Source organism: Zootoca vivipara, chromosome 6, assembly GCF_965207765.1.
Source record: "Zootoca vivipara chromosome 6, rZooViv2.hap1.1, whole genome shotgun sequence".
NCBI classification, from domain to species: Eukaryota; Metazoa; Chordata; class Lepidosauria; order Squamata; family Lacertidae; genus Zootoca; species Zootoca vivipara.
In genome coordinates, this window is record NC_142589.1 from 34,505,292 (window position 1) to 34,522,251 (window position 16,960).

Consider the following 16,960-nt stretch of genomic DNA (forward strand, 5'->3'; position numbering starts at 1 on the left):
ACATGAGCACCAAGCCCCCCACCAAAATAAAATAAAATAATACTTAGGTTACTATGGCTGTACCAGGGAATTCCTGGGGGGCATTTTTCTCAGTTACTCAATCTGATTGTTTTATATAATAATAATAATAATAATAATAATAATAATAATAATAATAATAATAATTTTTATTTATACCCCACCCATCTGGCTGGGTTTCCCCAGCCATTCTGGGCGGCTTCCAACAGAAAAATAAAACACAGTAATCTATTAAACATTAAACACCTCCCTGAACAGGGCTGCCTTCAGATGTCTTCTAAAAGTGTGGTAGTTGTTTTCCTCTTTGACATCTGTTGGGAGGGCGTTCCACAGGGCAGGCGCCACCACCGAGAAGGCACCGAGATGTGCAATTTTTTTGGGGGGGGGGGGTTTGAAATATTCACTTGTGCTGTGAAATACTCAATACCATACACCCTCTGGGCATTAGTATAAAGGTCCAAATTAAAAGAAACAGTTTGACAAGTGGGAACTGGGGGGGTGGCAATGTGGGGTGCTTCTCTCCATGATCTCAGATGCTCCATTTTCTCCCTCACTCTCATTTTCATCCCCACCCGCTTCAACAGCCAGCATTATTTGAGCACTGCACACTGATCCCCTGGGGCATTTGGGGGGGTCCTTTTCCTCACCCCAAATAAACTAATCTACTACTTATACCCTACTAATACCTGCCTCTTATGTACATAATGTTCTGCTTGAGCTACATAGGATCTGCCGCTCAGAGCCTTGGGTATGTGAAAGATCAGACAAACCTGGTACCCAAAATAATTAATTTGTAGCTGCAACAATGTAAATGGCTTGGGCAGCTTTGTTACCCCCGCAGCAGCAGCAGCCTGCTTGCAAGAACTGGGATCCTCCTTCAGTCACTAGTGGGCAAAGTTGCCATCTCATGATACAGAATCGGAGATGGAACAGCAGTGCAGAAACTGCGTCCAGCTGTCTAGGACTAAGAACATAAGCCCTGCTGGATCACATGAAAGGTCCATCTAGTCCAGCATCCTGTTTTCTACAGCAGCCAGCCAGATGCCTCTGGAAAGGACAGAAGAAGGGAAGGCCTTTCCCTGGCATCTCCAGTGCAGAAAAAGAAGTCTCAGATAGAAGTGGTAGCAAAGATCCCTGCCTGAGAGACTCTGAATTGCTGATAGAACAGAGCTAGATAGGCACTACAAAAGTAGCTTAATGTGCACTCAAGAGGAAAGGTTGCAGCGTTTGTCACTTTTCAGTTTCAAGAAAAGGCAACCAAGAGCTGACATTGAGAGAAGTTGGCAAAATCATACATGGGATAGGGAAAGTGGATAAATGAAAAGTTTTCCTCCCTCTCTCATAACACTAGAACTCCTGGACATCCAATGAAGCTGAACATGGTAAGATCCAGGACAGATAAAAGAAATGATTTCTTCATGCAGGGCAGTGATGGCCACCAAGTTGGATTGCTTTAAGAATAGACAAATTCACAGAGGATAAAGCTATCAATGGCTACCTGCCATGATGGCTTCTTCTGAATACCATTTGTTGGAAACCAACATCATTTACATTCATTGCTCTGCTCGCTTTTGCCTTTGGTCCCAGCCACCACTGGTGTGTAAACCTGAGAAGACTGGCCAGAAGGGAATGTGGCCTCTTAGGTTGAACAGGGTTTCCCATCCCTGATCCACAGGGTTTCAGCTTTGAGTTCTATGATGATTGATCTGGAAGCTGCTGGTCAGACTCACAACACTGTCAACTTACGCAGGGTCTCATGCAGGTCTTTCTATTGCCTCTTCTCTGCTCCTTTAAACTGGAGATTGGATGTGAATCCTTCTGCATGCAGGGCCTGTGCTTTGCTATTGAGCTGTGGTCCCTCTCTGCTGAATCTTGCGGTTACATTTTAAAATGATGACTTTTCCAATAATACTTTTGGAATCTGATTTGGAAGAAATAATGTGCAGGCAGAGAGAAGATATAAAAGGAAGTATGGGTGGCAAACATAATTCTTTCTGGGACCATGAAAAGTTTTATTAGAATAGCCTTGTGGGGGGAGCCCTGGACATTTTGACTATAAAGTAATTGAAGCGATTGGATCTTTACCTGCATAAAATCATTATGTTGAACAATTAAAGCTTTCACAAATGTTAATGACCTAAATTTAAAGATGTGCCCTCCCCTATTAAACTGAAACAACACCTCATGCTGTTTAATCAATACTGACAGGATGGGAGCATTAAAATAACTTGGCACTTCAAGGCTGGCACAAACAGCTACTGCGGAAAGAAATCTGGGGGGTGGTTTTTCTTTAAGTATCGAGACTCGACTCTCTGTTCTGCTTACTGGGTGACAGAAACAAGAGTGAGAGTAGATTTTTAAGAAAGGAAAGCACTGCCGCATGTGTATGCAGCTTGAGGAGGCTTATTTCATCATGCTGGCTTGGGCCGGCATCTACACTAAATAACAACACTTTATTAAAACTCCGAACTCACAACTCCCAAGAAGCCTCAGAGTGACATTTAAAATAATCCAGTTATCACCATTCAGTACATGAGCAGAAAATGTCAGTGACAAACCCAGAGCACTTAGAAGCGCCAGGTAGCCATCGCCTTTGAAAATGAGCTTGCAGCATAATGTCAGCAGGGATCCATCCGCTACCCTAGGGCTACATTTTACCCTTAAGCAAGCTTGGCTATTTTTACACAATTAGGGAATGTGTTCATACGGGACAAGTGGCTTCATCCGTATGAACAACCCCTCCTTTTCCAACAACAACAAAAGAACTTTAAGCTTAGCATATGAAGGGGTTACCTGCTTTGATCCTCATGTGCTCCCAGTTCACTTCAAAGGAAGGACCGGTGGAATGGATCACATTTGCTCAGGTGAGTTGAAGCTGCTGCTTTGTTCTATCACTTTATGCCATTTTAATTATTCTTATTGTTTATATGGTGTTCTGCTGTATATATTGGTACAAACTGCCTTGGTATCTTATGATCTGGCGGTATATAAATATTGTGATGAAACAAATAAACAACGTGCACTGCTCAGGCCTGATACACCATCACGGCCACAGTGGGATGGACGAGACAACACCACCAACAGAAAAGGCGGGGGAAATACCTTTTTTATCACTGACCCTTCCCACCCACTACACACAGTGCTTCTAACTGGCATCAGGATTATGAGCACCAAAAACCATCTCCCCTAGGGATAGTGGTGGTTCTGAGCATGCATGTGGAGGAATTTTGGGGTGCAGGAAGGGACATAAGCTGAAACTTAATCCTGATGGGGAATTCCGCTGATCTGAATGGAGGGGGACAACTGGTTTCTGGAGGGGGCTACACCCCCCAAAAGAGACAAGTACTGTATACAATTTGGTAAGTGTGCAATATGCAGAGCTGCAGATGGTATTGGTGGCCACAACTACCTCAGAGGTGCTTGTTCTGGTTACATCCTGACTACATTACTGTAATGTGGAGTTGCCTTTTCTTTTCTCTTGTCTTTCCTTTCCTTTCCTTTCCTGTTTGGAAACTTCATCTGCTACAGAGTGCAGCAGCAAGAAGATTCATAGGAGCAAAACCATCAGAGCATATTGCACTCATTCTACCCCACTGACACTGACTGCCTATTTGTCTGCCTGAGCTCTGCAATCAGCCTCAGGGTCCCTACTCTGCTAGCAAAAACTCAGTGCATGGATCCCGAAATGCAGAACTGCACAAAGCATTTAATACTTACACTGTGTGGAAGTATTAAGATTCTCATCCTAATTTTCCATGAATTTTGTAAGAGCAACTTAAATTTTCCATGGATTTTGGAGCATAAATGAAATTTGTAGGAGCATTTAATCTTAAACTGAAGAGTTTCTGTGGTGGTGGTTGTTGTTGCCCATGAAGCCACGATGTACAAAGTTTCCTGTGTCCAGCAAATCCATTCAAATAATCAGAATAATTTATCCCTAAAATTGCGCAAGTGTCTCTCTGAATATATAGTGCAGAGGATCGATCTAGATCCAAAAAGATATATTGTTGAGACAGAAAGAACCTTTAGTCCAAGACAAAGGACAAAGGCTTTATTTTAATTAGCCAAATTTATCCTGGGGAAAAAGAACATCAGGTATATAACATAGAAGAGTCTTTTAATATAAAAAGGACAGATGGCGACATCACTCCTGGGACTTGCTTTGACTGCCCTAAGAAGAAGAAAAAGCCCATAGTTTTAAAAGGCTTTGAGAATTCCCGAAGGATTGTACGTCTAGATACAAGAAAGCTTGAACAGAACAGATCACAGTCCATTTCAGCAATGTTTTTCTGCTCTTCAAGAAGTGGCCAATGAGTGCCATTTCATTAAAGCCTGAAACTTTTGGCATACCAGGATGATATCTGTCAGTGGAGGAAGGGGCTGACAATGCAGAAAGCATAGCTGCCAAGTTTTCCCTTTTCTCGCGAGGAAGCCTATTCAGCATAAAGGAATTTCCCTTAAAAAAAGGGAGAACTTGGCAGCTATGGCAGAAAGTTAGGGAGGGCATTGATGAAGGTCCACATTGGTGGGTGCCCAGATGCATGCAGGCACCTGCCCATTAAGTATTTGTCTGCAAAAGTTAATGGAGAGGGGATGCTGTGCAGATCCACAGCGTCCAGTCAAATGGGTAATCCTTTTTTTAAATAATATTTTTATTAATTTTTACAATAGCAAAGCATCACATTAAAAAGAAAAACCATACATCAAAGCCTTAAAATAATTATCTATAAAATCCACAATTGCTCCATAACCTGGGACTACAAGAGTCCCATGGTTCCCTTGTTTTCTGTTATTCATACATGGCCATCCATTATTTACCTCATTTTACATTCCAATTTTGTACTTGGTAATCTCTGAACATGTTAAAGCCATGTGTGCATTTAATACACATGACTCTCAAGACTGGTTTTCTTGTGCTAACTGGAATCAGAATGCAAGGTTACATAATTCATAAACATTGGATAGAGAAAGCCCAAATGCACACAATAAAACTCAGAAAGCTGCCTTATACCAAGTCAGACTATTGGTCCATCCACCTTAGTACTGTCAACATTGACCGACAGCAACTCTTCAGGGTTTCAGGCAAGGAATGTTCTTTGTCCTTCCTGAAGATGCTGTGCATTGAACCTTGGACCTTCTGCCTGCAAAGCAGAGCTACAGAAACACTCTTTCTAAAGTGTTTTTTTTTAATTTTAAAAAAATAGATGACAGTTTGAGAAAATAAATGTGCAATGTGTTTTGCAGAACACCATCATTCAGACTCATGCTCTCAACTTCATGGGGTTAAGGTTAGAGGACGCTGAACGGGTCTTCTGTACTTAAGAAGCTACCTAATGGGTCCATGGCTGAGCTGGGAGATACAGACCCAAGCTTGATAGGCTCAGAGACCACAGTGGCTCTCAAACAGTCTTTGCTCAGGGGCAGAGAATCTGGTCTGCGTGCTGGAGGGTCCAGGTACAAACCCCAGCATCTCCAGGTAGGGCTGGGAGAGAACCCAGTGTGAAATCCTAGAGAGCTGCTGTCAGTCAAAGGGGACTGAGTCAGGTGGACCAATGGTCTGACTCTGTGTAAAAGAACTTCCTATGCTCAAGTCCTTCACCCATCTCTAATGTAGTTTACAATGCTCCATCCATGGCATTTTGTTTTGAATGCTGCGCTAACCCTAAATTATTAAATTGTCCACCCCCATCGCTAATTTTACATACGCAGATTATAAAGTGCGGTGGCGCATGCGCACCCATCAAGAAATGATTTGCACCCTTTTCTAAATTAATCCAATTATTCAAATGTCAGTTAAAACTGTCAAAAAGCCAGTCCTTGGGCTGGACCAAAACTGTTAAAAATTAAAACTGTTTTACTTCGTTTAGTCTCTCTGCCTTCTTAATGTAAAACCCATAGTCCTGACAAAAAGATGTGGGATTTGACACCCAGTGCAACACAACCCTGCTTCTGTCATACATGCATAATTCACTTTGGAAATGTGTGCTCGCTTTTAAAATATTACTAAAATATACATGTAACATATGCTAATCTGGCCTCTTTGGCCCGCCGGCGAGAGCCAATAGGTTAGATGTAAACTTTGCCAAGTGCATATACTGTACATAAAGGGATTATAAATGAAAGGGAAGAGAGCGCTTGTCCCTAGCTCTCTGTCTTCAGCTCCGGCCAAACTGACAGCCCCAAATCCCTGCAACATCTAACATGCCCTTCCTGTGGCGAAGACAGCCTGTTCTCTGAGTCTTAATTACATCCCAGCTGACTGCCCAGCCTTGCCAGAACCGCGCAACAAACGACGTACCTTCGCTGGCAATATGGTCTGCTAAACAGGCTCCCAGTCACACAGAAATAAAACTTTCAACAATGAGGAGGAAGAAGGGGACACACCAGCAAGGGAGGGAGAGGGCAGGCAGCTATCAAGAGGATGTGAGAGGAAAGAAGAAGGGGGCTGTTGTTGTTTTTTTGGGGGGGGGAGAGAAGCTTCTCCCCAGAATCCTCCAGGACTGGCAAGTGGCAGAATGCAAGTCAAGAAGGCAATCCCTCGCTCGCTACAGAGGCCTCTTGCGCCAAGGACTGCTGTTCTTCAAGATGGGCCGCTGTTACGAAGACTTGGTAGATTAATGATTGTTAAGGAAGGCTAACCAACCCCACACTGCTTAGGCCATTATAATTACAGGAGAACAGCAGGCCACATTCTGCAATGGCAAATGGTATCATATGTTTCCCTGGCTGGTTTGCAAAAGAAGCTTCCTTTATGCAGGCACTTCAAGGTTTAAAGCTTTCCCTTTCCCTTCTCTTTTAAAGGAGAGGGAGACCTTAAAAAGAATAATATAATGAAAGGATTAGAGCAACACTTTATTCTTCCAAAAAACTGCTTTCAGGCCAAGGTTTAATATTCAGAAGCTTTCTTGACAACTATTTAACCTCAACAATGGCCGTGCTCCTAAATGTATTTAAAAGGCAGGACAACACACTTCCTCCCCAATTCTAGCCTTATTATGAAAGTGTTATATGAAAGGCATTGGGTAGTATCCAGTGCTCCTCCTACTCAGAGTAGACTCATTGAAGTTAATGGACATGAATAACCTCAATTTATTCTACTCTGTGTAGAACTTTGTTTGATACAGTCCATTGATATTTTTAGATGTCATACTATTTGTGAGTCTGTGAAATGAAGTGTATTTAAACAAATAAAAATATAGCTCTAAAAGTCAAAGAGGGTTACTTGTTACTAAATTCACGGAGCCAGTGGCACTGCAGAGATGTTTAATTTCTTGTATTGCATCTTTGTAAACCAGTTAGAGACTACTTTAGTTAAGCAGTATATAAATTGTTTAAATAAAGAGAAATGATCTCTCTCCATGTGTACTTCATGTCCTCCTCAGATCTGCTCCAGGTGGTTGAAGGAAACCCCAGAACAGATTTTTTTGGGGGGATCTATTGTGCAAGCAGAAATTCTTGCACAAATGGAACAAGCACTACTTTGGACACAAGCAAATTCTGAGTGGTTTAACGATCAAGTCTTCTTCAAGGGGAACTCTCAGAATTGTAGGTCTGTAAGGGGAAGAGTGGTCTCCTAACAACTCTCAGCTGGGATAGCTCAGTTGGTAGAGCATGAGAGTCTTAATTTGAGGGTCGTGGGTTCGAGCCCCACTATGGGCTAAAGATTCCTGCATTGCAGGGGGTTGGACTAGATGACCCTCATGGCCCCTTCCAACTCTAAAATTCTATGAAGCTACAGCTTCCAGAATTCTTAGCGGGAAGTCATGGCTGCTGCTGCTGCTGATGGTGATGATTACAGTTTTAAATCTTATCTTTATGTTTTTGTACCATTTTAAAAACTAACCTCTACCTGTTTTATAGTACTTTAGTAAATCGCATACAGATGCATGTGAAAGGCAATATATAAATAGCACACTGAAAATTTGTGCTGTTGATGGAAGTTGGGACTCAAGCACCAGCCGGAGTTTCATGAGGCTTCTCAAAAGATGAAAGGACAATAGCGTAAGGTGGGACCATTTATCTGCTCGGAATGAGTACTTATCTTTTCTGCAGGAGGGGGATTTTAAAATGTCAGTTGCTCTACTGTTTGCCTTCTCTGGAGAACTCCAGGTTTCTTGGACTTGGGGATGGCGGAATCAAATACAGGAAGCTAATTCTGTATTTAGTTCGGATGTGTTATTGTTGGAGCCAACACACAGGAAAGTGAACTATTTCCCCTGTGGATTTTGGCAGGATATTGTTCCCGCATTGCGTTGGCAAGGAAATGTTTCCTCCTGGGCTGGACATCAGATGTGGCACCCCTAGTGGAGCTGCTGCATGGCTTTTACGTGCCTAGCGAGGAAGCAAGGAATTGGAAGGAGGGAAAATGTGAGTAGTGTGGCAGAAGGATACCAGTCCCTGCCTGTGGATTGTCTGCAACGAGAGGGGCCTGTTATGCAAGACACAAACAGCATTTGCTCTGAGACATGCCTATTGGGCATAGACAAATGTGACACCATGCAAATGGTTGGGGTCTGAGAAATAGCACTTTGGCTGGGGATATTTTATTTTTTTTAATACCTGAACTTAGGGACATGGGAAGCAGCCTTATACTGAGTCGGACCATTGGTCCAGCTTTCTCAGTACTGCCTGCACTGGCAGTGGCTTTCCAGGGTTTCAGATGGACATACCGTACACACACCCAGCCCTATCTAGAGATGTTGCAGGACTGAACCTGGGACTTTCTGCTTGCAAAACAGATGCGGGCTTTCCCAATTACTTCTTGTCATTGGCTGCAATGGGCAGGGAGATGGTCCAAGAAAAAGAGAGAAAAAGGTGTTTATTCCATACACAGCCTAGTTAACCAAAGGAGCTCAATGCTGTTGGAAGCACCATCTGGGGAGTCACCCAGGACTATAGATTGAAATATGCTGCTGTCCTAAGCAGAAAAGCAAAGATGGGGAACCAGTGGACCTATAAATGTTGTTGGACTCCAACTCCTATCAGCCGCAGCCGACACAGTCGGGGATGATGGGAACTGGAGCCCAACAATACCCTGGGGGCCACATGTTCTCCATTCTTGCAATGAAGGGTTTCTAGGTACTGGAGTGACTCTGCACACCCACGCTAGCCACGGGGTAGTCTCTGCTATTGAGGGTGGTAGTTTGCTTGGGCAGATCTGGCCTTCTTAGCTCTTGGTGTGTTTTGACTTCCTGACGTGATCCGTAGCCCTCTGGATCTTAGCTTACATTTTCATTAAAAAAAAAAAAGTAGAGATGTGACCAGAGAGGCATAAATGCATTAAAGTGAATGTCAGTTTATCACGAAAGTGAACCAAAGCTTCTTGTGATGGGAGTTACCACTGTGACTGGTAGAGCAGATATCAGGGGGGAGAAAAGTAAGATTTGGCAGCACAAAAGGCTAGTGGAGGTAGAACCAATGATAGGCAGAGAAACCTAATTCTGGTTTTGTCCCCATTGTCCTCCCTGTTAAATTCTGGTTTTGTCCCCATTGTCCTCCCTGTTAAATTCTGGTTTTGTCCCCATCTTCCTCCTGGTAAATTCTGGTTTTGTCCCCATCTTCCTCTCTGCTGAATTCTAGAAGGGCAACGCTAAGAGGACTAAAAAGGAGGAGGCTGGTTGTAAGTAAGAAGGTAGGTAGATGGGGACTGGCTGAGGACAGACAGAGGTGGTGGGGCAGTGTCAGACATGCCCAAATAGACCAGCCTCCACAGAGTTCAACAACATCTGAAGGACCACAGGATCCCTGTCCCTGGTTCAGAAGTCATAGTAGTAGTAACTCTATTCATCCTCCATGAAGGAAATGCATATTTGGAGTTGGGGAGAGAGAGAGAGAGAGAGAGAGAGAGAGAGAGAGAGAGAGAGAGAGAGAGAGAGAGAGAGAGAGAGAGAAATATTCCATCACGGGTCTAATCATGCACAGAAGTACAATCTCAAAAGAAGCGTGAGATGGATGCTGTGTTCAACAGGCACTCATAAATCAAACTGAATAATATTAATACCTGTTGCAATTTCCTCCAATTTATTATAGGAAATAACAAACATAGGAAGCGATTAGAATAAAGGTGGTGGGTGGGTGGGAGGGAGGGAAGAGATGAGTTCAGGTGGTGCAGCATTCGTTCAACATCCAGGATCAAATGTCAGCGCACATTAACAAATTTTCATTCATTTTTATCCACAGCAATGGAGACCCGCCGCAACCGGCTTTAATAGTTTGGAATGTCAGTCAGTTAAATGACTTTGTAAAGGCACTCGGGTGCAGGCAGACAGCGACAGTTTAATTAGGCAGTTTTGCTATAATTCTATCTGGGAGCTGAAGGCAGCAGACTAGGAACAAGTGTAAAACTCTGCTCGGTCCCAAGTAAGAAAAGCGGGGAAAGGGAGAGAGAAGATACTTTTGATGGCAGGTCCTTTCATTTACTCTGGCGTCAGGTTGGCTACAGGTGAACGGGAGCAATGTAACTGCTACAAGAAGAAGAAAGGTGAGGTTAAGAGACCAATCACTTGTCTTATATTGATTTCGGGACACTATGTCCCAGATATTTTTCCAAGATAGAATGACAGCTCTCGAGCCAGGCTTCGTGCTGGGAAGAGATGAAATTGACGAGGGCAGTGGGGACCAGCGCTCAGGAGAGGTTGGTCCATTAGGGCCCCCACCAGCCTCAGTCAGCCCCCACCTGCCTGCCTTCCTATTTATGACCAGTTCAGGGGTTGGCACTGCCTCCTTCTCCCCTTAAGCATTAGTCCCCTTGGAGAAATAGCAGGTCAGGTGGGCACAGACTAGAATTGTTCCTTACCCAGAGCTACAATTCCCAGAGTGATTTTGACAGGGAACTCTGGGAATTGTAGCTCTGGGAGGGGAATAGGGGTCTCCTAACAATACCCTTAAGCAACTACAGTTCCCAGGGTTCTTAGGGGGAAGCCAAGACTGTCTAACGTGATATCATAGTGCTTTAAAGGCATGGTGTGGATGTGGCCTAGCTGGTTCTGCCTATCACTGGGTCTGGCTCCACATACTGTTTGGTCTCCCTGCTTTCTGCTCTATCCATCCCAATGGGCACCAGGCACCATTCACTGCATTTGTATTATTACACTTCATTTAATAAATATATTACACTTGGGTTTAAAATGGGGGGGGGGGACATAGATGTGGAAGAAGCTAAAAATATTTACCATGCTAGGAAAAAAGGGAAGGGTTGGAAGCAGCACTTAATCAACCTATTTGTTGTCACTGCCACAAATCCTGTGAGTTAAGAGGTCAGAATCAAGTGCAAGTGGTCCTTAAAAAAAATATCTCAGGTAACCCCACATCTCTGGTAATTGAACCCATTCTGCCCAGTCAGAGGTCCTGTCAACTCATATTCAGTGTCGGTCATTACTGAGAAATATTTTGTGACATGTTACACTGAGAGGAGCATTGCAGCATGACTCAAAAGATTCCCCTGGCACCAGAGGTAGAAGACAATGGAGGCTCTTTTCAAGATTGGCGGTGTTTAACTTCTCTCTTTTTAACTTGCTGGTGCTCTGATTAGCCGCCAAAGTATTTAGAACCTCGTAAATGGCAGAAGTTTTTTTTTTTAATACAAAAACAAAAATGGGAAAGCTCTAAAGGGACCAGCAGACAAACCACTCTAGTTTTACATATCTAACATAAAAGAACCTATTCTCTAGGACTTTCATCCTAGCTTTTTAATGGATGATCTGGGGCATCTAACCAAATGAAAGACAAGCAAACATTTAAGATAATGTAAAGCTTTGCTGCAAAGAGTTTAAACCCTTATATATCTTTCAAACACAATTCTAGTGGGATAAATACATGGCTAAACAAGATATGAGACAAAGTGTGTCACTATTAACTTCACCCATTTTCTGGCACAGGTTTAGCCACCTCTTGGGATATTGCCACAAACTCAGCATGAAGGTTTTTTTTTAAATGTAGAGATGGGAACTCTTCGTTGACATTTTGATACCAGACACGATTTTGAATCAAGATGGCAGACTGGCTTTTGAGTGGCTGGAATGTAGCACATTGTGCAGAGGCACAGTGTCTGTCTGTCTACTCTTGCCTCTGGCCCTGCCAACCAATGGCATGTGGCCCCTGAAAGGTTTCCACATGAAGAAATGTGGCCCATTGACTGGAAAAGGCTTCTCTTCCTTAGAGTGGGAAAAACTGCAGTTTGATGGACAAAAATAATCTGCATCCACCAATATTTCCACCCTTAGCTCTGCTTCCACAAAGTGTCTCCCGATCAAAGCTAGAGAAATCTCAACAAGCACTACCACCACAGCCCAAGGATCATAATTAATGGTATTCAGGCCTTACAGCCTAGCAGGGGGGGAAATGTGTTGTAACAATTTTTTCTAATGCTGAAATACCACACCGCCAAATGTTCCTGTCAAAGAGCGGTTTAATTACTTTGGCACCCACGCCACTTATAATCACCTGTCATTAGCAACAACGCTTGCATCTGTTTACACGTCTGTCAGAATCGGCAGCCCAGCTGAAGCCGACGGATGCAAGACATCGCTTGCTAGGACATGGCCCCAGATGGGCAAAGGTCAGCTTAAGGTTATCCACCCAACCCTCCACCCGCACTTGGCCCCGAGTGGGATGCTAAGAACTTCTGAGAGGTATAGAAGCATACGAGGGGACACTGAAGCTGACCTCCTCTTAAAAGAAGCGCAGGGGCTTATATTCAAGCTAACACCCCTGCAACTGTTTTACTACCCAGATGAATGACTTTAAAGAGCACTGTCTTCTTCGGAGCTATGGGGGTCAAGCGTTTCTTAACATTATGTAGGGCTGAAATGTGTGGGCAGAGGCGTTATTCAGCCTAACAGTCATGTGGGAGCAGCCCTGGAAGGAAGAGAAATCGCGTACATGAGCCTGAAGAAGCTCACTTACAAGAAACTACTCCCGGTGTGAAAACTGCAGTGGTAGAGCCCCACAAGCTGGCTGTACCACCTCAGCTAATGAAGGTCTTTAACTATAACATACCATCTAATATTTTAGGGAAATTTATGCTTAGGACATTCAATCAAACAGATCAAAGGGACATAGCTGCCAAGTTTTCCCTTTTCTCGCGAGGAAGCCTATTCAGCATAAGGGAAAATCCCTTTAAAAAAGGGATAACTTGGCAGCTATGCAAAGGGAGCCAACCCCAGGGCAATGTGGGAACCTGCTACAACAACATCCCTCATAGGTTTTAAAGAGCTTTAAACAATTTTATTGTTTTATTCTCTCTGTAAACCACTTTGAGGTTGTTGTTTTTTAAAATCAGATAGTGTATAATTTTTATGAAATAAATAACCTCTGACAAAGGAGAGTCCACCTCTTTCTAAGGTGGCCTGTTCCACCATCAAAAGGCTCTCCCATATGTTTAGTTTAAATCTTTTTTCTTCCCACTTAAACCCACAGGTTAAGGTGTTGGTGCTGTTATATCGCTTTCTACACAATCATCTCAAGGTAATGTATAACAAAAACAGCAAAAGAGCAGTTAAAAACACAAAAAGTGCAGGTGCATTTAAAAGAAAACTAAAACCATTTAAAGCAGACGCTCGTGTTATATACCCATCCATCTAGCTCGGAAAGCCTATCAGACTAAAAATGTCTTCAAATGTTTCCAGAAAGTGCAGATTGTGGGGAACTGTCGTATCTTGGCAGGGAATGCTGTTCCATGGAACAGGAACAGTCACACTAAAAGCCCTGCTCCGAGTTACTGTGGCTTCTGAGATCTTTGGAACTTGCAGGAGAACTGGTCCTACGGTCCGCAGGGATCTACTGGGTACATATGGGATAAGGGATCTTGCTCTATTATCTCTGTGACAGCCCCTCAGATATTTGAAGATGGCTACCACTTTGGCGTGGATGCGGGTGGCGCTGTGGGTTAAACCACAGAGCCTAGGGCTTGCTGATCAGAAGGTCGGCGGTTCGAATCCCCGCGACGGGGTGAGCTTCGGTTGCTCAGTCCCTGCTCCTGCCCACCAAGCAGTTTGAAAGCACGTCAGAGTGCAAGTAGATAAATAGGTACCACTCCAGCAGGAAGGTAAACAGCATTTCCGTGCGCTGCTCTGGTTCGCCAGAGGCGGCTTAGTCATGCTGGCCACATGACCTGTACGCCGGCTCCCTTGGCCAGTAAAGCGAGATGAGTGACGCAACCCCAGAGTTGTCTGCGACTGGACCTAATAGTCAGGGGTCCCTTTACCGCATTGGCTCTTAATTTCCAGGTTAAACTCACTTAACTCCTCCAACCTATTTCAACATAAGAAGACCCCTGCTGGACCCATTGAGTTCAGCACCCTGTTCTCATCGTGGTCAACCAGATGCTCATAGGAAGCCTTGCAAGCAGAACCTGAGCAGTACAACACTTTCCCCACTTGAAGTCCCCAGCAACTGGGACTCAGAAGCTTCTTGCCCAACAGTGGAGGAGGAACTTAGCCATCATGGCTAGAGGCCATTGACAGCCATTGATATGCCTAATCCTCTTTGGAAGCCATCTAAGTTGGTGGACATTGCCACATATTTTGGGACCAGACGCCATAGTTAAATTACGTGCTGTGTGAAGAAGTAATTTCCATTGCCTCTCCTCACAGGACTTGGTATCCAAGCCTCTTATCATTTTCAACACAACTTTTACCTCCACTGTTCGCATCATGATACGCTCACGGAGCTACATCTCTGGTTTTCATTTGGTGGAATTATGTGTCATTATCAAGGGCCAAGATGTCTCACCCTAACAGTCTGCCTAAGCTCCCTGCTACTTGCTTCAAATTTGTCCACAGTTGTGGCTGTTCTCGGAGTTAAGGATAACTCATCTTCTTAATCGGTTGCAATACATCCTCAAAGCCAGCTCTTTTATTTGCTTAAATTAAGTGCTCACTGGGAATCCCTTAATGATGGGCCTAGGCTTTCAAGGAATGGAAATACCAGCGTGCTTACATTACATCTTGCATTATAGAAACGTCTGCAATTGTTAAAAGAAACATGTGGCAACATTTGATGCTAAATTTGAAATGCATTTTCTGCCCCTGTTACTCACCTGAAACGGAGCCAAGATATCTCTTTGCTTTGCATTATAGTGAAATCCAAACTGGTCTGAATGACTATAAATGGTTAGTGTTTGTCTTGGCTCCTACCTGTATCAGATTCAGACTAAGGAATCTTAGCAAAGAAATTACATGGGATAAAATGGATATTTCTAAATTACAACCCAGCAATTCCAGGGCCCTGGTATATCGGTTTTCTGTTTCATCTAATCCTGCTGGAGAGAAAATTGTGTGGATCTGACAACAAAGGATCGAAAAGCATTTGCTTTCATGGGCCAAACGCTCCTTGTTTTGATTATATTGAAGATTTTAAAACAAAATAAAGATCAAGATCAGTTACAGCTTACTAACGAATCAAACGGTTGTAGGTTTGAAACAGTGGGAAACTTGGAAAAAGTTTAAAATTCGGCATCGTGGCACTCTCTCAAGGCCAAACTATAAATTGTAAGGAACAAGGGGCTGCCAGTGAACACACAGTCCTCTGTCAAATTCCCCTCTTCAAAACGTATTGTGCAATTTACACTTTGTGTTCCAAATACACATTACCTTGGTTTATTTATTTATTAATATTCATCATCACTGAGTGTTTGGCCACCCATCAGTGGCAGCCAGTGGGTTGGGGCACAGTGTTAACCATCATTTCTTTGTCTTTATTCACAGGGAAATGGACAATGTCAGCATCAAAACCCGGGGGGAAGACTACCCTCCAGGGGTTGAGTCTGGGGCAGGCATCCCCAAACTTTGGCCCTCCAGATGTTTTGGACTACAATTCCCATCATCCCTGACCACTGGTCCTGTTAGCTAGGGATCATGGGAGTTGTAGGCCAAAACATCTGGAGGGCCGCAGTTTGGGGATGCCTGGTCTAGGGATTCATAGCTGGAGAGGGAATTGCCCCTCGGGGCCAACCCCAGAATTATTTTTGCATGAAGAGCTTGTGATGCCAGTGCCCCTCTGGCCTTAGGATACCACCATGTTCTCTTCCAGATGAGAGGGTCCCAACTCAGATCACAGTTTCTAACAGAGTCAATGACTGCTAGAGCAATTTGAGCCCCTTTAAATGGTGAGGATCCTCCCAGCAAATGCAGAACTATAGTTAGAAATTTTGATGGAAGTGCCCAGAGTGGCTGGGGAAATCCAGCCAGATGGGCGGGATATAAATAATAAATTATTATTATTATTACTATTATTACTATTATTATTCTATTTCAGGCTCAATCCAAGGGCTCCTGCTGCTAAAGCAACATCTGAGCTCTCCCCTCATGAGGTCTCGAACCTGAGCCCTGCATAAAACTGTCTAAGGCAGGGTTAGCCAATGTGGTTCCCTCCAGATCATCCCTGGCTATTGCTCATGCTTGTTGGAGCTGATGGGAGCTGTAGGCCACAACATCTGGAGGGAACCACATTGGGTATTCTTACCTCGCCTCTGCTGAAGTCAGCACTCACAACAGAACAATCAGTGTCCATTCAACAAATGGCATTTGTGTGTGCACCATTGTGACTGCAAACTTCATCATCTTACAATGACAGGGATAAACCCTGCACCCAGGTCTCCCGTCAAAATTGTGGCATGGACTATACATGTAATGAAAACAATAATACGGCACTGAATCGCTGAGCAAATGGAAAGGATGTGCCAAAGGCGCTCCATGGCTCGGACGCCATTTGGTCTAGGGCTGGCCCTGGTGCTATAAACATGGCCATAAGAATAAAAAGCACTAAACACAACAATGACTTGGGAATGTTAGAAAATCATGCTGGAAAAGTGCCTAGATTCCTCTGTTCAACAGAACTGTTATTTTATCACGGTCATAAAAAAGCATTTTTTTCCTTTAGGAAAAGAAGAACAATTTAAATGAGCTGTGATTAAAGTAATGAACCCCGGAGCCGAAGCATTTCA

At 43.7% G+C, this 16,960-nt stretch overlaps 1 protein-coding gene across 11 annotated transcripts in view; it reads right to left on the reverse strand.

Annotated features, from left to right (window-relative positions):
• The window catches only part of FTO (FTO alpha-ketoglutarate dependent dioxygenase), a 528,974-nt gene that overhangs the window by 378,913 nt on the left and 133,101 nt on the right, over positions 1-16,960 (reverse strand). Inside the window, exon 9 of one of the 11 annotated variants that reach the window (XM_088671938.1) lies at positions 409-10,481. The exons of the other annotated variants lie outside the window; for them this stretch is intronic. Within the exon in view, the coding sequence (XP_088528064.1) occupies positions 10,454-10,481 (28 nt within the window). The 3' untranslated portion in view covers positions 409-10,453. Of the gene's footprint in view, positions 1-408; positions 10,482-16,960 lie in introns of those variants that run through there. 11 annotated transcript variants of the gene reach the window in all.